The sequence below is a fragment of the Corvus moneduloides genome, chromosome 2 (genome assembly GCF_009650955.1).
Source record: "Corvus moneduloides isolate bCorMon1 chromosome 2, bCorMon1.pri, whole genome shotgun sequence".
Lineage (NCBI taxonomy): Eukaryota > Metazoa > Chordata > Aves > Passeriformes > Corvidae > Corvus > Corvus moneduloides.
Window position 1 is genome coordinate 51,465,050 of NC_045477.1, and position 21,915 is coordinate 51,486,964.

Below are 21,915 nucleotides of genomic sequence, written 5' to 3' on the forward strand. Positions count from 1 at the left end.
ATGTTGATTTCCTAGTACCATTCATTTGTTGGCTAAAACAATTGGAATTTGGTGAAAAGTGTGAAGAAGCAGCAGCTGCTAGATGAGTACTGCTGTGATGAAGCTCTACACATAATCTTCCATTCCCCCAGATAGATGCCATCTGCTGTATGCAAAACAGTAATAATATACATTGCCAGGAAATGGGGGTTTGTTTGTTTGTTTGTTTCCAATCTTGGAGACAGAAATCTACAGATTTCAGAAAGAAGTAGATTCTAGAAAGCATTAATTCAGCTAACTATTGAGTTTTGTCATGTTTTATTTATTTATTTATTTACTTACTTATTTTAGCAGTGCATTGCTGAGTTCTGTTATGTTTGGTGATTTTTTAGGAGCAGAACTAAAAACCTTTCAGACCCAGGATTCCTAGAACTTGGATTTTCACTGTATGCACTGCAAAGCTTAGATTTTCTAAACAATTAATATTTGCTGTTTTAAGATTGGCCAGAATTGCTTTGATTTGCCCTGCCTCAAATTTTAATGGTGACATCTACATAATGGTTTTCTGGATTTAAAACTTTGAGCACGAGAAGAGTCATGCTCTCCTAGAGATAAGAAGAAGCAATGCTTTTTAAAGTATAAAACAGGTGTCAAGCATCATGAGTACAAGGGATTTGCATGGCTTAGGGTCCTGATCTTCATGGGCAGACTCCTATGTCTTGACTTTAAGGGTCTATTCCCACAGGGCAGCTTGTAGGATTGAGGTCTATCTGTCTGTCTGTGCACCTTATTTAACATCTTATGACATGATGAGATTCTTCAGCTGTCCTGTGGCTCTACTTGCATGCATAACTTGTCATGAGAAATTTAAGAAAATTCATGGAGATGTTTTTGTTCACTCACTCGTACATCTAACCCATGCCCTTTAAGTCAATAACATATAAACCTCTTAGGCAATTTACACCATGTAAATTTCTAAAAGCACAACTTAATATTCATTGCCACAAGTTAGATTTGTAAATAAATCAAGTTAGATTTGTAAATAAAATTCATTGTTAGCAGTGAGAAGGCAAAACTACTAGAAAAAAATAAACCCTCCTTATTTTTGTTATACATAGATAACAAAGTTGTGTGCATCTATTTAAAAATAGGATGCTTTCTCCTCCAAGAGATTTCAGGATTGTTGATTTTTGGTTTGTCATAAGAAGGTTAAAAAATACTTTTAATTAATTTTTAATCAGAATTTACAGTATGTGTTTAAATATAGATAGATTTAGACCTGCTTTCTGTTTTCCTGGGCTCTATTTATGAAACTGTTAACAGACATTCTCTGGCCAATAATAAAGCATTTGACATCTTGGTGATATAGAGGACTATGTATTTGATTGTCATATTTCTATTACAGGTACATATGATGGGCTTTTTGCTTTTTTGTTGTTGTTTGATTTGTGTTTGTTTGGGTCTGTTTGACTTTTGGTAAATATTCCAGAAAATAAATTAAAAGCAAAAAGGTATTTTAAAATCCACTGAAGATCCCTTGTAAACACAGAAATGGAAGGATAAGTACATTAGCACCTTTAAAAATAGTGATAGCAATTGTTTATCATATTTTACAGTGGCAAGTGGTGGTATCTGGCATTTTAATTTATAAACACTGCAATTTAGAATTAATTGCACTCTGCAGTTAACCAGCAAAAAGCATCTCTCAGTATTCAAATGCTCTTGATGTTTATTTTGTAAATAAACTAAAATATTGTGGTCCTGTGTCACAGAAGATGGTGAATGTTCTCAATAAAAGGCTGTAAAATAAGTCAATCAATACAACCTTATCGGCAGCAGCCATTATCAGACTAGTGGGCTCAAGCATGGCAGTAACTGTGGCCATAACTAATTTCATATTGAACTGAGTCCCAGCTGAATCTATCCAGTGAAATAAGTCTCCAAATAAAAAATACCCTCCCATTTAGGTCTGAGCTGATTGAAAGACATAATTTATAAAGGTAGAGCCCTGTGACCTGTTTATGCTATACCTTGGCCCTTTCACCCTTTGCTTGAGCACCTCACTTTACCGCTAAAAAATATGTTCTTAGCTTTCTGTGAAGAATGTTAAAGAAGTCACTTCAATAGTCATCTATCTATCAAAAACTATTCAGGAGTGGAAGAATTGATCCCTGCTATTCCTTACATCTTTCCCATATGCTTTGGGAACTCTCCAAGAAATCTCTACTGTTTAACACCTGAAAAATGGCCATCCTGTGTTGTTGTTATTTGTAGATCTACTTAATAGAAGATTTTCCATCTTTCTTTCTTCATTTTCCATATTGAAAATTCCCACTGATAGAAACCATAATACTGGGGTAGCATTGTTTTAGATTACTACAGATCACATACATATGCCCCTGTAATACCTCTTTGGCAACTTAAGATCTGTGCTGGATGGGTAAAATAAACTGATTTCATTTCAAAATACTCATTTTGATTTTTCAGACAACTTTGTCATTTTTGGTATCACAAAAAATACTTGGTCATGATAATTTATCTCAAGTAGTTACGAGGGTAACATAAAAGTCCTGATTTACATGCCCCATTGAATAAAAGTATAAAATTGAATTTTGTGGTTTCAGCCTTTTATGACTAGGAATTGATAAATTTTCCAGTTCTATTAGTTGTAATGCTCTCTTAGTCACATATTGCAAAGTTATTTTCATATTGTAATGAGGAGGACAAAAATGTGTAACAAAATAAACATTTTCCAGGCCCAAAATTCTTCTTCTTTTTTTTTTTTTTTTTTTTTTTTTTTACTTCAACCTTTTTTAAAGTAAAAGCAGTGAGGTGGAAGCTAAAACTTGAAGAACAGCTAAGGATATTGATTCATTCTTACTTGACAGGTGGAATAATGGTTGCAGTACTAACCACAGCAATTACAGCATTAAAATGTCAAGAAATTAGAGGTCAGAATAACAGATAATTTTCTTCCTTTTGTCAGATTAAAAATTGACATTCTTTGACAGCACAGGATTTCTGGCTGAGGAAATTATGACAGCTTAACTCATCTTGTACTTGTAAGGCAGTAATTGATAATGAACTTTACCATGACAGTCTTCTCCTGTGGAGAAACATGACAGAACATCCCTGGTACAAAGCCTGTATCTCTTTTTAATATGTAAACAGTAGTTATATTGGACATTAGATGTTATTTGGAATTGTCTTTACTGTTAGTTTACATCATAATCCAAATCCTTTTCCACAAGACAGACTTGGCTGACTTCAGGGGATTGATGCTGAGAATGCTAATGTACAAAGAACAATATAGGAAATAGGGTTTATTTATAGTGCTCTGATGTTACTGGTATACTACTGTTACTGGTCCACTTCTTTGGTAAAATATAGTTCCTCCCCTGGTTTCTCCCAAAATGTCTCTAGATTTTAGGAGCCCCTTTCATCCCCAGACACCTGGAAATGTGGGCATTCAAAAATCCATTGACTTATGTTTTTTTCAAGTTAAGAACTTATATGACACAAAGTGTTGTGGCTGAAAGGAAACAACACAGCCATACTGGTCATTAGAAAATGCAACAGATGAGATAAAATTATTTTTATTTATTACTACCTTAATTTAATGCCTTGTAGATGAAACATAAAATAATTAAGTGGACGGTTTAGTGCATAAAAGGCTAATCACATGTAGTACTGAAAACATATCTACTTGCAGAAGAGTACCATTTGTGGGGTTTTGATTGTTTTTTTTTTTTAAATCATAGACAGATCTGTGTTTATTTCTTTTTTAGACTTTCACCTTGTTTGTGATCAGAAATATTTTGAAAAATCATTTCAGCTTTTGCGTTGGTTTGGACTTTAGGCTAACTTTTTATCATCCTTTTGTTGAGCTGCAAATTCAGCTCAGCAGTGCAGTACAGTGACTTCCCTGTGACTGTTGCATCTTCACCATATGCTTGCATCTCCCCAGTCCAGCAGGAATTACTACGAGGGTGTACTAAAGCAAGGCAGTGAGAACCTACTGGGCTCAGATTTTTTTCCCGAGCACCTGTCAAGATACCTGAGCATATTTGCAACTCACACAGCAAATTGGAAAATGATTAAAATTGCTAGTGTTTGACAGGCAGTTGCTGTGCCCATAAACTAATCCTAGTAGGACAGTTTTTCTGGCAGCTAACAGAGCATATGGCCTATGCAATATTTATTTCTTTGGTGATGAGTTGATATTTAGCATATTTAAATAATTTGAAAAGTCATAATGATGCAGTAGTCTTGCAGTGCTTTTCAGCTACCCTCATTTCTGGGTTATATTTTTCCTCTTATATTTTCTTCTGTTATCTCTTTCTTTGATCTGACAGGAATAACAAAGCATCCCTCTGGATCTGCTATAGTGAAATATGCCCACGGGAAGCAGAGTAGATCACATCAGTTTTCACTTCTTTTTTTTTCCCCTTTCTTTTTTTTCTCCTCCTTGCTGAAACACTTTTTGCTACTACAGAGGGCTGACATGATAGGCCTGTCAAGACTCAGTAAGATAGATATATCTTTAACAAAGGGAGCCGGAATGCTAGCCCTTCCCTGGTGACTGAAACTGGCAAATTTATGAGGAAAAAATTAACAGGCTATTCTAATAGCACTATATAACACTTTCAAGGTAACACCAGCCCTTGCCACCATGTGCTCATTCTTCCTTTCTCTCAGAGTTATTCTTATTTATTCTGATTTCATTTTTAACTTGTTAAGGTATTTTTCTTCTGGGAGCTGTTTCTTTGATGTGACAAGAATATCAAAACCACCCCTACGGATCTGCTTGACTGAATTGTACCCACAGCACTGGCCACTTATATGTTTACTTATATTTAATTGCCTCCATACAAGGGATGGTCTTCGCTTCCTTTCTAGGAGCAGTCCCGTTTAAGCATGAATAGGGGTAGTTGTGAAATTAGTATCAATATCTACTTTTTTCAAAGTTAATTTAAGGAATTCAAGTAAAAGCTGTCATCAAAGTAGGAATGATTTTCCTATATGCTAAGAGCATTGTTCTTCTCCGAGAAATGTGTACTTGAATTATATTGATTTTTCTCAAGAAATCTACTTCTCCTTCATTACCAAATACTCTTTTTCCTATACATACAGAACAAGGATTTTTTTCCAAATTATACTAGTTTGTGGGAGAAAACCCTTGATTATTTTATACTATTTTTGGCCTGTGTGTTTTGTTGCAAACCAGTTGCATTAAGAGATTACCAACAGAATAGTAATGTATTTTTTTTTATATGTTTCATGCTGGGAACATCTATGGATATAATATAATAATTTGTATGTCTTTCCAGTGAGTTTCAGAGCCCAGTATCATTCTCTAAATGGAAAAGTATGAATTTTTGTTTGCTGTCACTTTGTTATGATAACTCTCTGTAGATCAAGAAGGAAAACACAGGGTTTTTTTGAGGGTAAGATATTTATTTCTGTAGGTAAAGATTCCTGCAGAAGACACTGAATATAGGACAAGACATATTAAATCACAATATTCAATAAGGAATTAATATAAAATGCATGAGTTCCGTTACCACACAGTAATTGCCCAATGTATAGATTTCTACTTGGATATTAATGTGTGCACTTTCATCTGTTTGTTGTTCAGAGGAAAGGGCTTTCAGAAGGTGTTTGCTTCAGAATAACAGAAACATTTAAATTATGCATCCAATTTAACTATGAAATAACTTTTTGGGAGAACCTACCCTAAGTAACACAAGCCATTTATTACAAGGAATCAGAAATCATACTCTGATCCATAGGACTCCACTTTAAAAACATCCTTCTATCATTGCTTGAAACAATTATCCGCAGTTAGATTAATGATTGATCACGATATTTCCAGTTAATGAATATACTAGAGATGAGAGATAGTCAGTATTTCGAAGAATCCGTAATGATTTGAATTCATGACCATTCCTGGATCATGCTGTTACAAGTTTATGGGAATTCAGAACCATTTCAGAATCAAGAAAAGACACAGTCTCCTAAAGTAAAACATGTGGCATTTGTTTGTGGTGTAGAGGTGGGGTTTTTGTCCAAAATGGCATATTAGAAGTTTTGAGATTTGTTTATTATTTATTGATTCAAAAGCTCATTATCCAGGTAGAGCTAAGCACTGCTGCTCAAGGTACACCACCAGCTTTACACTGTGTTCAAACATAAGAGCTGATGGTAACTTGTTAAGCTGATGGGACTTGAATCAGCCTATTTATTAAATACTTCAGATCATTCATTCATCAAAAGAATGCTGTAGTGAATTTGTAAATAACCCATATTCCACAAAAATGTCCTCTAATACTTCAACTTACTTGAAGTACTATTGGGAATAAATCGTTTGGCCCATTCTCATCCACATTAGAAATTTCATGTGTTTTTCAAATCCTGGAGTCTTACCCAAACTGAGTTTAATGTTTCACCAATATGAAAAGAACATTAACCACAATTGCTCTCTTTTATTGCAGAAATATATAAAATACAGGTCTTGTGCATGAAAATTTCTTTATTGTGTGGGTTTTTTTTGTTTTTCTCCATATGGATGACAGGTACCAATTATTGATTTTTAAAATTAGCAACAAGCATTTTCACATACGCTTAAAGTAATATTTTATGCAGGAGAGAGATATGGGGTGAAAATTGCTGCAGCTGATTGTAGCAGAAATAGCTGGAAGGGGCTTCTTTTTTCCTATTAGCACAGATTTCAGTTGTATTATGCTGTCATTACCTCAGCATAAATTAACCATTATTCAAAACATTTCCCACACAGTAGTTTATTGGAACAGATATTACTCAGTCTAAGTATCTAGTCATTCACTTAGAAAGATGCAAAGCTGAGCTTTCTAAATGTTTTAAACATATTGATAATGTGCCTCTTTAATGCCATTTTGAAGCCTGTATACAGTATATCTATATTATTGTTTTCAATTTATGTCAAGAACAAAGTGAAGTTTTGAAGAATGTGTTCTGGGAAATAATCCAAACAGAATTATTTCTTTATAAGCTAAACCCTGCAAATAAGTGAGAACATTTATTTTAAATGTAACAGTATGACCTTGTTCCAAAACTGAGATTCTAATATACACTGAAACCTGATGAATACTATATGCGACACCTTTCAGTATGTACATTTTACCTACTTCCCCACTTCCCCATCAGTCCTTTTTCAGATGTGAGCTTTGAAGGTTTGCCTGTTTTCTGAAACAAGTCTTATGTCCTGCAGTGGATAAATTGAGGGTATTGAAGGTTGGCAGATGGCCGGAGCCTCATCATAAGCACAATTTGTAGTAAAGAGTATGGGCTTTCAAAATCTCAGTGCACTTTCTTAAGGTGGGAGCAAGACAGATGATTTGTGATAGTAAGATGAAGCTGAGAGCAAAGAGATAAGCCTGCATTTAATTTCTGTTCAGATGAAAAATGAAAGTTACTAATGTTATACTGCCACATTCTTTACTTAATTTTATTTCATTAACAAGAAGAGATTTTATTCAAGGGTTTTGCAACTTTTTTTTTTGTCAAAGCAGTAGAACCCGAAGTCACTATTTTTTTTCATTTTGTATAGTTTTATGTTTATAAAACAAGAACAAAATACTCACACTAGATACTTTGGTTTACTGAGCCTGTTCGGCTTTCCAAGCATTAAAAATTTCTTCAGTCATCATGTTTTATTTCAGTAATAAACAAGAAGGAAAAACATCACAGCTAAAATGCGTTTTTTGATTATTTATTACCCTTTCCTCTTTTATTACTGCCCAGCTTTCAGAAGGCCTGTTCTGCTGTTTTCTTCCCTGTTTTCCTCATTTTATTTTGTGTTTTCGGGAAGGGGAAGGTCTTAATTGTAAAAATAAGTAGAAATAAATATGATGTGTATGTTCTGCATAATGGCTTTCTGAAACATGTGTAAGTCATTCTTCCAGCAGCAAAAGTTACTAATTATTTGAGGTATTAATAACATTTATTTTCCACAACAATTATATTCTCTAGACTTAATCTTACACCTTCATTTATTTACTTCTACATATAAGATGTCAGTGCCCCAGCAGTTCAAAAGTCTACCTGCTTATGATTATCCAAATTCATGTCAACTACTGGCCAAATTGCCTCAGGGTTGCTAAAAGAGCCCCTTTCTTTCATGTTTTGGTTGAACTTCCTCATGAGCATGGGGTGTTATTCTCTGTGTTGGTTTACCAAAAAGATCTCAAAGAGTTCAGGGAAAAGCATCCTAGTGATGGAGAACAGAGAAGACTGATTTAGGAACAGGATTTCAAGAGCTTGACAGAAAATAACAGTCAAAGCAGAAGTGCAGCAGAAAAGCAGGAATATGGAGAGTTGTTCATGCCAACTGATACAGGGATATTGTTAGGTCTGATGCCAGATGAACTAGCACTTACAGGGTCAAATTCAGATGTGAAAGTTTAGACATACTGGCAGAAGCTTCCAAAGGTCTATAGGCCATAATTTGGCTGTACGCATCTTGTAAGAGAAATTGTAGAAGCCTCATTAAATGGGTAATCTCAAACTAGAATGAGCAAACACTGTGAAAATGGATTGTTAGGAAGAATGTACATTGTGGGAAAATGGAAAAATTGTGACATTGTCACCTGAATCTTTTATTCTGTTATGTTTTGTTATGGTGAGACCTTTAAGAGCAATATGAACACAGCTGCTTTTTAAGTAACTGCATTAATCTGTGCCTCCCTTGATTACATTAACTCCTGATCTGTGTTATTGTGCTTTTTTCTGTTTGTTTTAATTCTGGATTATATTTATAAATTTTTAATTTCTGAAAAATTAATGCAGAATTTGGTTTGAGGGGGCTTTTTTAATTGATACATTATGGATGGAAACTTTTCCAGACAGCCAGGTCTTTGGAGCTCTTTGCTGTTTAAGACCCTGTCTGAGTCATTGATCCTTTGGTGACTTAAGTAGGCCAAAGTCAATGGGTTTAAAATCTGTGGTCAGTAAGTATCCTGAGCATCTAAAATGTATAGATTGTTATCCAGCAAGCATATTTTGCTACAGTTCCTACAACGAAACCCACTTGCATGTAATTGACACCGGGTCACAGAAATCAAATATTTTCCTAAACACTCACAGTCCTTTTTTTATTTCTTATATTGCCAATTTTGTCAGGATGTTACACAGAATGTATAAATGTCTAGTAGTTTTACTCTATTATTTAGAATATTATAATATTTTACTATATTATTTAGAATAAAATGCAAATGTATGTACATTTCCTAAGACAAAAAGAGGACAGTATAGAGGAGGGAGATGTAGCTGAAGTGGAAGTAGAGTAAGGAAAAAACTTGAGACTTTTTCTTATAAAAAGGATAAACTCAGTTGACGGACAGAAAAATCATGGAAGAGGTGGAAGTACTGAAGTATTTTCGTTCTTTAAAAAAATCATTCCTTCCCAAACTAGCCTTGTCATTGCAGAAACTTTACATGCATTTATTGTTTATTTTTTAAGGGTTTAATTGCTAATTTTTAAGGCTCACAACTTAGCTTTTAAAATAAAAAGCATAATTAAAACCATCTGTAAGCATGTACTGTGAAAGCTCTTAGTCACAAAAAAAATATTAATTAGAAAAAAATGGATGAAGTTTCCAAGTTTCAGTAAAAACTCCTACTGGTATTACTGTTGCATTTTTATGAATAGGATGGCTATGCTTAAGGGGCTCTGTGCTCCTAAAAATGACAATTAAAAACATACAGTGTTTTAAACAAAACTAAAGATGAGGAGAGCTACTATTTATAGTATTAAACCTGATGAAGTCACCAAAATTTTTTCTCTTCTATCTGCACAGAGTAAAATTTTGCAGTGTGTAAGAGGCAGTGCACTATTTCGATGACATAAGCATCTCTGAAAACTATGGGAAATAGCCCAATACTACTTCCTTGGCTTGAATCCCAATTACTCCCCAAGCACTTAACAAGCCTAGGGTACTTGTATTTTGTTCCCATCCTGGTTAGTTTTTCCTTTATTTCTAGCAGCTGTTTGGGAAGCAGCAACCCAGGCTCTTTCTGCTTCTGTGACCATTCATGGCTCATGAAGTAGTCATCCCTCTTGAAAGCCAGGGATCCTTCAGAAATATTCAATCCCAACATTTCCTAAAAAATACTGCTGTTTTTTCACTTGCTGCATTGGCCTGTTGAGAGCTGTGAGTGGCAGTCGGGCTGACTGCTTCTTCTTCCTCGACCAGGCTGTGGAATAAGGACAGAGATGCCCAGTTTTGCTGTTTTGTCCAGACTGGAGTTTGCTTCATGTCTTTTTCCCCAGGAGATCTTCATGAACAGTAGAAGTTTCTTTCTTCTGCCTCAGTGGAGAGGAAAATAACAAGAAATTTTTCACAAGTACCTTCTCTCTTTTGTAGCATCTTCACTCCTGCACAGCATCTGGAACTTTATTATTGTAGGACTATAAATGTGTAATACCATTGTCTTCATTTTCACAGAATAACTAGCTTCTGCTTTCAGCTCAGCATTCTGGTTAGTATAAATAATGATGGATCAGTGATGTGTGATTTTAAGATCTTTTTAAAATTCTTCTTAAATAATAAGAAAACCAAAAGCAGTATCAAGTTCTATCCAGAATAAAGCCTTGCATGTGCTGTAGAATTTAACTGGACAGGTCAGGTGAGCAGCTCTTTGTCTGAAAAGAAATAATAGTGAGGGATGAAGGAGGGGAAATGGAACTGCATGGGAAGGTGGGCATTTATACAACTCCTGTCTTCTTGAGGGACGGAGCATGAGAAGACAAATGAAAAACAAAGAGAGGAAAAAGGATAGAATAGACATTTGGAGCTTTTTTTTTTGCAGAGGAGGAGGAATAAAAAGGGTTAGAAAGGCAGTCATTGGGAAGCTTATAGAAATGAGGGAATTGCCATAGGAACAGATAGTTCTTGATATGGTTAATGGAGAGAAATTATGCAGCCTTCCAAAACTTTATGGGATTTTTTAGTCTTGACCTTTGGGACTTATTTTTTAACTAGTGAATTCATTGAGATATTGTATAGTATAATCTAGTTAGGCATTTCTAAACAAAAACCGAGACTTTATTTTACATACTTTTGACTTGTAAAATTTAGTGGACTTCTAAATGCAGTTGATGGCATATTGAAAAGTACTACTGGCAATTTTTAGCCTGGCACAGCTGGAACTTCAGTCTTTTCTTGCTGTCACACACTGCCCTTCACATGTGGAAACAATTGTAGCATCCCAGACAGAAGCAGTGTTTTTTGGCTTTTTTTAAATGCCTGTAAATTTTAGTGACTGCCAAGTAAAGGATGATAACGAAAATGCTCTTTTTATTTTTTTTTAATTTCTTTTATTTTATCTTCTGTAGAATTTGAAAATCTGCAGTGGTTTCAGTGAGAACCTGTATTTAAAAATTCATAACACTTTTTATTTCATACTCAAGAAAATGTAACAAATTTACCTGCACTTTAGAAAAGCCTTGAAATAACTATTCATTATTGGAGGTAGTGCACTTAGAATCCTAGGAGCCTTTTCAAAAAGCAATGTATGCTTCATAAGTTTCCTCTTTTTAAAAAAAATACCCAACAAACAATCATCCCAAAGATCTGAAAACATAAATTAAGATTTCATCATCCTGGCTTGTATTTCGTATGCAAAAGAGAAAAATAAATTAGTTAAAGGATGACACAATGGAAACACTTGGCTTAAAAGCAAAAACTCCTGAGTAGGAATGCCAAGAGATATGTAAAAGCTAAGAATGTAATGGGATATATTTTTTTAAAAAAAGAAGACAGAAAGACGCAGGCAAGAATAGCTTCTGAAGGAGTTTTAGTTCTAACAAGAGCTTGAATTTCCTGAAACTTTAAACCAGCAACACAAACTCAAGAAGAAAGCTACATTTTGGCCAGACTGGAACATGGTGTTCAGAGTCAGATCTTGCTAAGGCCTAAGAGTGAGGACTTTTTGTTAGTAACAGGAGTTATACAATAGGAGTCACATTGAGGAAATGGAGCTTTTTTGGTCTGGTTTGCTTTGGAAGTACAAACTAGGACGTGTCTACAATTTTGTATGTTGTAATGCTTTGATTACCATCATATAAAGGAGTAATGCAAAGGAGTAGTATCAAAAGGGAAATTCCATGTTTCAGGTGTACATTTTAGTAATTTGCATTGAAGAATCAAGATGTCAAAGAGAAGTTTGTTCCGTAGACCTAAACACCAGATGGGAAAGATCATCTAGGCTGGCCTCTCACCCAACAAATCACACAGAGCTTTTGCCCATTTAGCCTTTTGAATCTGACCATAAGGGTTGGTGTCTGAATAATGAAGAGGATATGGAAGTGTTTCCTTATTTCAGTGATAAGAAATTATTTCAGACACTCACCTTAAATATTTATAATCCAAAAACAACAACAACAATTTTTGTTTTTAAAAAAATGAGTGAATATATTTGGAAACAATGAAATTGTTTTTCAAATGGAGAAGAATCTGTTTCTGAGGTTGCTCATTAGGTACCAATCAGAAAGTGATTTAAGGGCAATTTTCAGTCATCTAAAAATAAAAAATCCTGATTGCCTAGGTTTCAAAACCTTAACTATTTATGTCATTAAGTTACATATTTGATGAATTATTGCATCATGCTATTATATCTCTTACAAAAGTAATTCAGCAGTAAAATATTTTCTAATCTTTGTACTCAGTAACTTAATGATCAAAGAAAGAAACATTTTATTTTACAAACTTAATACAGATTTGGAAGAATGATGACAGAGCAATGATTTCATTTGGTATGACATCAATGAACACGAGAGTTTCAATAAATGTTACCAATCTGTATGGGACAGAAATAAGTACAAACATGAACATAAGAAATACAATAGTTCAACTGAAGACAATAATGGAATGAAATGAGAATAATAAAATGTTCTTTGTGTGATGGGTGACCTCATTACTTTCTAAAGGTACGTGAGGAGTGGAGAGGGAGATGCTGAGCTCTTCCCTCTGATAGTCAGGGACAGATGAAAATGGTTCAAAGCTCTGCCAGGGGAAGTTTATGCTTAAGATTAGGAAGCTTTTCTTTACTGAGTGTGTGGTCAACCACTGGAACAGACTATCTACAGAGGTGGCCAATGCCTGAAGCCTCTCAGTGTTTAAGAGGCATTTATACGATGCCCTTAACAACTTTCTTTGTCTTTGGTCAGCCCTGAAGTGGTCAGGGAGTTGGACTGGATGATTGTTGTAGGTACATTCCAGCTGAAATACTCAAGTCTAGGCTAGACTATACAAAAGAAGAAATAAAAAAAGAAATAATTTTGCATGTATTTGTATACAAAATTATAAATAAAGATAATAATTTCTTCAGTTCCAGGCTATGTTTAGAGTTTTGCACAGCATGGACTCTATAAGCAAAGGGATGCTCCCTGTTTGCCTTTGTATACAGGCAAACAGCATGGAAGAAAAGGCAGTGAAATTGTCATGGACTGGGAGCACAACCTACATTTTTAGAACTTATCAAAGTTGTAAAAAGAATGTGATGAAATGAGCAGTGTGGCCTGAGAAGCCCCTGTAACAACACAGACCTTGTCAGAGGAATTTGGAGTCAAAGCTTTCTGGTTAAGAGTAGAAGAGAATTTTGTAGGTTTTAGTGTAATTTAATGGGAGAATTTTGTTATATCATTGCTAAACTTTGTTCCAGGCAGAGTTGGAAGGGACAAGAATGAGAAAAATGATAGAGTTTTTTTTTTTTTCCTTCTGGTATACTTAGGAAGGGAGGGGAGTGCTTAATTTCTTCTTATCAGCCCTTTTCAGCCTAAGGAAGTTCTCCATGATTTTCAGGGGAATGGAAGCATTTGTGCTCAGGCACATGGGAACTTTACTAGTGAGAGAATTCATAAAAGAATTCTCATGAAAGGAACACTCAGCTAAACCTGTCCTGCCTGCAGGATATTCGTCTTTATGGCATTTTTACTTCATCTGCTCTGTTTTTGTTTGTGAGATGTATTGAATTTATTTCCCACTTGCAGCTCATTAACCAAATGCTTGCTTAAGCTGGCAGAGTGTTTAAAATATTTTTTTTTTCATGAGAGGCATATTGGAGTACCAGGAGCAAGGATGGGGAAGTTATAAAGGTAAGAAAGGGGAGAACTAGGTGGCACAATTATTAGCTTCATGAGGTAAATGTGAAAGGAAATAGGCAGCACTCCCTGAGACAAAGATCACCGATGTGACTCATGCCTGAAAAGAGAGAATGGGCGATCTTACATTTCACATTCTCGTTCTTTTCATAGTACTCTCTCTTTTCACAGGGGAATGAGGAAGAAGTTCAGGGGTGGACAGCTCTGGGGGGAAGCTGAAGGTCAGCTTTGAGTTGTTGGTGTTCTGCTAGGGAGCCATTTAATTGCACACGGGATCCAATGAGATACCTCCTGTGAAGGGAACGAGCTTAAGGATGCCCCTTCTCCATTGTTAAATTAATAAAGTAGTGACCTGTGGAGAAAATCCATTTTAGTGCCCATCTTTCAGTCCCTTGAGTATCCTGATTAAATAACTGACTGTTTGAAACCTCCAGAATAGTTGAGTCATTGCTTGTGTTTAAACAACGGCACTTCTTTCCTCCAAACACACAGTAATAAAATGGAATTCAATACTCTTAATCAATTTATCAAAAATCCTGAAGATATTGGTGCTGCTTAACATCTGTAGATGCAAAGAAAAAAGCAATATCTCACACCACTTGTACAAAACAAAACCACTTCAAGCTGCTTATGCTACCCACCAAAAGGCTGTCAATCATATTTTCTCTGAAGAAGACGGTGCTTGGGGGCTGTTGGGTGTGCTGGCTGCTCAGGAAGGAAAGCACATAAAGGATTCCTATGTTTACTTGTATGCAAAAATGAAAAAACCTTCCAGGAAAGGCAGTGTTGGATGACTATTGTTTTGCATATTTCTCAAATGCCTAGAGATTTTCACTCCTCATTGGACTCAGTCCCCATGCACAGGGGAAAATGGATTATAGAAAAGCCTCAATGTGGTAACAAAGAATAAAACACACCAGGATTATGGGAATTAGTAGTAAGAAGCCTGAATATGTTAAAAAAAAAACAAAAACAAAAACAAAAACAAAACATAGAGAAAGATAAAAATTTTAGAAACTTTACTGATCGTTGTGGTAATCAGTGAAGATTAATAAAAGAAGAGTACTTCACATAAGAATAAAGATATTGTCTATCTGCAGCACAGTCTGTTTTTTAGTAATTTCTTTCTTCCCTTCATAATTTATAGTAAAAGTGCTCATGATTTGATGTTTCTTGTGTTAGGTAATCACCAGGCATCTCTCTCAGCAAAGGGGATTTTGCAAATGAAACGGGCTGTTAATATCTTCCTTGTTGATTTTATCTGCATTTCTAAAGAACATTTTTAGAGAAAAAGTATGTTAAAACTAAACTGCTTCACGGCTTACCCTTTTTGCAAAGGTATGTCAGAGAGCAAACAAAACCTTAATTTCCGTGATGTTTCAGATGAGTCACTTCTAGCATTTGCATTTAGATTAGGCCTGTGCTTCTGAAATGAATATGCCAACCATCCCTATTTGCCATGCTTTCATGTAAGCTGCAGTGCAGCTTTGGAATGTGAGAACTGGCTCCCAAGCCACAGAAGCTGCGTGTTGCAGGGGTGCAGCTGGCAGAGCTCAGTCACTGTTGGGGTCTGAAGCTCTCGGTGGAGCCAGCCTGGTGGGAAAACGCTACTGCGGACATGTATTCAGCAGGGCTTCCTCAAGAGGAACATGGCTTCTTCTCCATGGTATGCAGTGATAGAACATGTGAATGGTTCAAAGCTGCATGTGGGAAAGTATAGACTGGACAATAGGAAGCATTTCTTTACTGAGAGATTGATCAACCACTGGAGCAGGCTTCCTAGAGATGTGGTTGATGCCCCAAGCCTGTCAGTGTTTAAGAGGCTTTTGGACAATGCCTTTAACGACATGCTTTAGCTTTTGGTCAGTAGTAAGGTGTTGATCAAGGTGATCATTGTAGGTCTGTTTTAAGAGAAAAGAATACTCTTCTCTTCCCCTTCCCCTTCTCTCTTCTCTTCTCTTCTCTTCTCTTCTCTTCTCTTCTCTTCTCTTCTCTTCTCTTCTCTTCTCTTCTCTTCTCTTCTCTTCTCTTCTCTTCTCTTCTCTTCTCTTCTCTCCTCTCCTCTCCTCTCCTCTCCTCTCCTCTCCTCTCCTCTCCTCTCCTCTCCTCTCTTCTCCTCTCTTCTCCTCTCTTCTCTTCTCCTCTCTTCTCTTCTCTTCTCTTCTCTTCTCTTCTCTTCTCTTCTCTTCTCTTCTCTTCTCTTCTCTTCTCTTCTCTTCTCTTCTCTTCTCTTCTCTTCTCTTCTCTTCTCTTCTCTTCTCTTCTCTTCTCTTCTCTTCTCTTCTCTTCTCTTCTCTTCTCTTCTCTTCTCTTCTCTTCTCTTCCCCTTCCCCTTCCCCTTCCCCTTCCCCTTCCCCTTCCCCTTCCGCTCCCCCTCCCCCTCCCCCTTCCTCTTCCCCTCTCCTCTCTTCTCCTCTCTTCTCCTCTCTTCTCCTCTCTTCTCCTCTCTTCTCCTCTCTTCTCCTCTCTTCTCCTCTCTTCTCCTCTCTTCTCCTCTCTTCTCCTCTCTTCTCCTCTCTTCTCCTCTCTTCTCCTCTCTTCTCCTCTCTTCTCCTCTCTTCTCCTCTCTTCTCCTCTCCTCTCCTCTCCTCTCCTCTCCTCTCCTCTCCTCTCCTCTCCTCTCCTCTCCTCTCCTCTCCTCTCCTCTCCTCTCCTCTCCTCTCCTCTCCTCTCCTCTCCTCTCCTCTCCTCTCCTCTCCTCTCCTCTCCTCTCCTCTCCTCTCCTCTCCTCTCCTCTCCTCTCCTCTCCTCTCCTCTCCTCTCCTCTCCTCTCCTCTCCTCTCCTCTCCTCTCCTCGCAACTCTTTTGCTCTGCAGCTCTGTTTCTGTTGTTTCACTTCTTGCTGGTGGAGGCATTGCCTCTGACTACTAAAAGTAATTCTTACACCTAAAGAAACAGAGTGCTTGTATTATTTGGAAGCATACTTGTATTTATTTCAAGCAGAATTAAGAAATAAAACCCAGATACTTCAGTAGACTGCATAATGAGCAAAGCAAATGCATTGAACTCTTCATTCCATGGGAAACTGATGCTAAGGCCTCATCCTCCAGGGTGCGGGGCAGCATCCCAGTGTCCTTGTGAATGTACAGTCTACCTTTAAGCATAAAAATTGGAAACCAATAATTTATTTTCTTTGAGCAAAATACACTGAGGATATTGATCATTGTATTATTCATAAGATTTGATTATTTGATATATTGATTTCTTGACCAAAATGTATGCAAATGTATAATAGATATTTCTTTATATTATTGGTAAATGACTATTATTAAGTCATATGCAGTTTTGTGTGTTGCTTGAGTTCATAAATCAGCTTGTGTGAGATCAACTAATTTTAAACTTGGAATTGCCAGCAAGTTTACAGATTTTTTTTTCTCATTCTGACCTATTATTATCAAATAATATGTTAAGAGCCAATTTATTTTTCTGAATATATGATCATATCCTAACAGATACTCCCTGAAGTGTCTGGAGTACAAATCTCATTTTATGTGTATTAAAAACAGTAGGGAATCTCAAATCAACTCACTAAATAGCTTTTCTGCAACACCTTATTGAGGAAGAGAAAACTAATATAATTGCCATTTTGCTGTTCTGAAAGCTTTAAATCTGGCAGCCACTGAATTCCAAACTTATATTGTTTCTGCTTGAAGGCCATTTGAAGGTGAAATGAGAATAAACTTGATTTTATTAAAATTTGTATTAAATTGACTAGAATGTGTGTCTCAGGGAGTGGTGTAGCACTTTGCACACAATACTCAAGATATGATGGGAGAAAAGGAATTGATTAATTAGAATGAAATGTTTAAGACCATTAAATAAATCTAAAGTCTGATGATTTACAGCTCAAGAAAAACCAATGGTGTACACTTACCAGTTTTCAGATTAATTTTAGATACAGCCAGAGTTCTCTTGTAAACAAATCAATGTATTACATTATTATTCACAGATCTGTTTTGTACCTGCTTTTCATTTTGTGTCAAGCTATCTGATAGGAGGCAGCATTAGGAATACCCTTGGGCCAGTCTCTTTATCTCTGTGTGATTATGTTTATCTTCTGTGTTAAGTTTTGACAAGGTTTTTCTGTCCTTTGTGAGTATTGTGAGCTCCAGAGAGCAATACCAGTGGTAGCTGTGCACAGCAGTGGTGTTGTGCAGACTATAGTCTCAGTGCAGTAGCTGAATGTTATGGGTATTTTTTAAATAAACATTGTTCATTTTATTTAATGCTTCTAAGAGGTGTCAGTTTTATAAATGGTATTTTGACTGAAAAGGATAACATTACTATCAATGGGGTGGGGGACAGGCAGTTGTCTTGTAAATGCAAGCCAGCAAAAATATTCAATATTCCCTGAGTATAAAGGTCTTGGTTCTGCATTTGTTCTGCTTACAAAAGGACTTGACATTAACTTAAATGTATTAAAATTATGGGAGCATAGAGAATGTGAGCATTTACGAACACATCTTCAGCTGTAAAATAACAGCTGCTTTTGACCATTATATTTTAAGTGTCCATTCCTCAAAATCTGAAAAATTCATGTTAGTTTGTTATTGTATTCTACTTCTCTTTCTCCTCCTCTATTGTCTCCATAAATCTACTTGAACCGAGAGGGAAAGCCAGCAAAATTTACTTGTGCAGAATTTACAGCCAAACAATCAGAATTTGCCAAGACTGGACAACATGAAAGTAAATGTATAAATTAGAACTGGATGGCACTGAAAAAAATTAATAATTCATTTCTATGCTCCTGCGAGAGAACATAGTATCATTTAAGGGATCACTATAAAGGGTAGGAGAGGAAGAACTGGATTTTTTTCATTATTGCTGCCAAAAACAATTCACACTCTTATTTCAACGCAGAATTCTTTCAAAAATTAGAATTAAATTAACCTTGATAATTATTTGGAAAAAAAAAAAAGAAAAAATGGAAATTACTTTCTGAAAATATTATTGACAGATATGTGTGAAAGTATATATCACACTGATATATACTGATATTGTTAATATTAGTATTTTTAATATTGAAAATGAAATTCCCAAACAAGTATAGTTCCTTTCCCTTCTTCTCACCTGGCAAATCAGTTCTGAAGTACTGAATGTAATAGAAAATACTATCTTTATATGACTTGAAGTGAATTTTGTATTCCTGTATAAAAAATGTCTGCATGAGTGAAGGTATTTACACAGTGTGTAAAGAGATACTGTTTGTATCTGTTTGTTTGTATATACATACAGCAGCTATCTATATGCACAAACTGTACTGTTTGTGCATATAGATAGCTGCTGTATGGACATACACACATGTACACACATATGCCCACAGAAATGTGTTTGTATAAAATTAATCTGTGATTATAAATTTATTCATCATTAAATGATGTTAATAAAACCTGAGATGCTCAGCAGTTCCCAAGAAACAGTCTGTGCCTTGGAGGCTGGAGTTCACTCTGAATTACTCGACAAACAAGAAATCACCTGTACCAGGATAATTATGGCATCAAATGTGCTGGGGCTACAATCCATTGAAAGTCCTTCAGCTGCTTGACTGGACTTTGCATTATGTTTCTTTATCAGGAAATGTTTGTTTGTGGTATTCCATTATATACTTGTCAGTCTAGGGCATTAAGAGTGGTGGGCATCAGTGACCTGCTAGGAAATCTCTCTCTGACATCTGTTCTTATATCTATGCTGTGAAGTGGAGGAAAGCACAGATTGGCTTGTAGGAATGACAAAATATGTGCATTAAAAGGATTCTTCTGTATCCTGAAGTATTTATCATGCTTCTTATGGTTTTATGTCTGAAAGAAATAACAAAATTTACCAAGATAGTTTTTGGTGGGTTTTCATGTTAATTCTGTGTAGCCAATGAAAAATTCATAAAGCTCACAAGAAAAATATTAAGGGTCAGTAGTTCAGGGTACAGTACATATATGGGTACACAATGCACTGTGCATTTCAAAATCTGACAGTTTTGTTTTCTATGAATGCTTTATTCTTGATTTTACAAGGTCAAATAAATACCTGTCTGAAAAAAAAAGGAATATTCTGTAACAATTGTTATTACAAGTAACAATCTTTCACCAAAGTTTTTGAGAATATCTCTTAGATATATTTTTGTTTGAATGAACTGTTTGATTAGAAGCATTTCAGTATATGTGCTGTATTCTACTACCTATAGAATTAGTCAAGATTTATTCTGAAATTAGACTTGTCTTGAAGAATGCATTTAAATTGCTAAGTTTTCATTTCTAAACCGTGAAGCCTGAAAGCCCACGAAAAAGTGCAATAAAATTAAGGATGAAATAAATATTCAATGAATGTATGCAAATTGGAAAGGTTTCTACATTAGTCTTAATGTGCCTGACAATGTGCCTGTTTCTGGCATTTTTTTCACCTACTAATGTTGAAATAGTACTTATTTTGTTTTTATTACATTTCATACATAAATTTTCTTTCTCAGTTTTCTTTTCTTTTCCCCCCTTTAAGATTCCAGAGGCTTATTTTATTAGAGATCCTCATACTTTCCTCCTTACAAAGGACTTTATTAAGGTATATATGTTCTTTTTAGTGCAAAAAAACCAAAAGCTCTCTCAAGACCTGTACTACATGTCCTCACAGGTTAACATTTTCACATATAATGCCAGTTACTGGAGATGAGAATGGTTAGTTGGTTAACTGAAGCATGCTTGAAAGGAGAAGCAAAGCTTGTCTACAAAATACTAACACTTGGATGAGTCTGCAGCCTGGGAGGAGAGCACCGGGTGAATTTTCTGGACTTTTTTCATGGCTGACTTGGGATATGCCTGCATTGTCACACAGTGTGTTGACCTCTCTCCTTGATGCATATTGCTCCTGACAGTCCCTCTCCTTTGCCTGCAGGCCATGGAGGCGCAGATACAGAACTTTGGACAGACGCCATCGCAGTTGCTCATTGAGCCCCATCCACCTCGGAGCTCTGCCATGCACCTGGTGAGACACGACTGCTGGCTGGGAATGCATTCCCTTTGAACCTTAGGATCCCTTGTAGGTCATAAAGTACTCATTAAAGCAACACTTTTAATGCCCCACACTGCCCATGCAGCCATGCTTGCTTTGGGTAGCAACAAATCACAGAGCTCTAGCAGAGCAAGGTGGAGGTGTGACTAGCTGTAGCTTCATACAGTCCTGGATTTTCCTTACTGATACTGTATAAGAAGGCTCCATCTTAATAAATATAAACTTGATAAGTACGTATTTGTATTCTTGTTTCTGCAAGTGGTGGAATGACTGCAGGCTTTACTTAGAGTGAGTAGGTTGTTTTGTTTTAAAGGATGCATTGTTAGGGGCTGATTTATGAACAATGTCTGCTTGACAAAAATGAAGTATTGGAGTTCAAATCACGCTGGAATCCTCCCACCCATTCCCCCAGGAGAATGAAACGTATATTTTGAGTTTCAATTCAAACTCCAAAATTCATTTCCATCACATTCCTCTTTGTGCTTCTTGTAAAGAATTGTATGAAATAGCCAGGCTGAACAAGACAGATCTCTGTGCCCCTGAGTGCCTTTGATAAAATGCTTAGAGCTAGATATTTCTTTTAAGCTTTGTAAATCAACAGTAATACATGCAGTAGTTTCAATCATTTGATCTATCTACAAGGAAACTGTTCTATCTAGTACACTGGGAAAGTGGAAATTGATCTGGAAGTGGTTGTTGTATTAAGTAATGTGTACAAAAACTTAGATAATATTTATTTTATATTCTTAAGATATGGATAATATATTTTTAATAATTAAAGGCAAAAAGCAGAAAGGAAT

The 21,915-nt window shown here is 35.9% G+C and overlaps 1 protein-coding gene across 8 annotated transcripts in view; it reads left to right on the top strand.

Moving 5' to 3' along the window:
- The window catches only part of NBEA (neurobeachin), a 467,825-nt gene that overhangs the window by 421,793 nt on the left and 24,117 nt on the right, over positions 1-21,915 (top strand). For all 8 annotated transcript variants that reach the window (XM_032099592.1, XM_032099586.1, XM_032099589.1 and 5 more), the window contains one exon: positions 20,999-21,088. In XM_032099592.1, the coding sequence (XP_031955483.1) occupies positions 20,999-21,088 (90 nt within the window). The remainder of the gene's footprint in view (positions 1-20,998; positions 21,089-21,915) is intronic.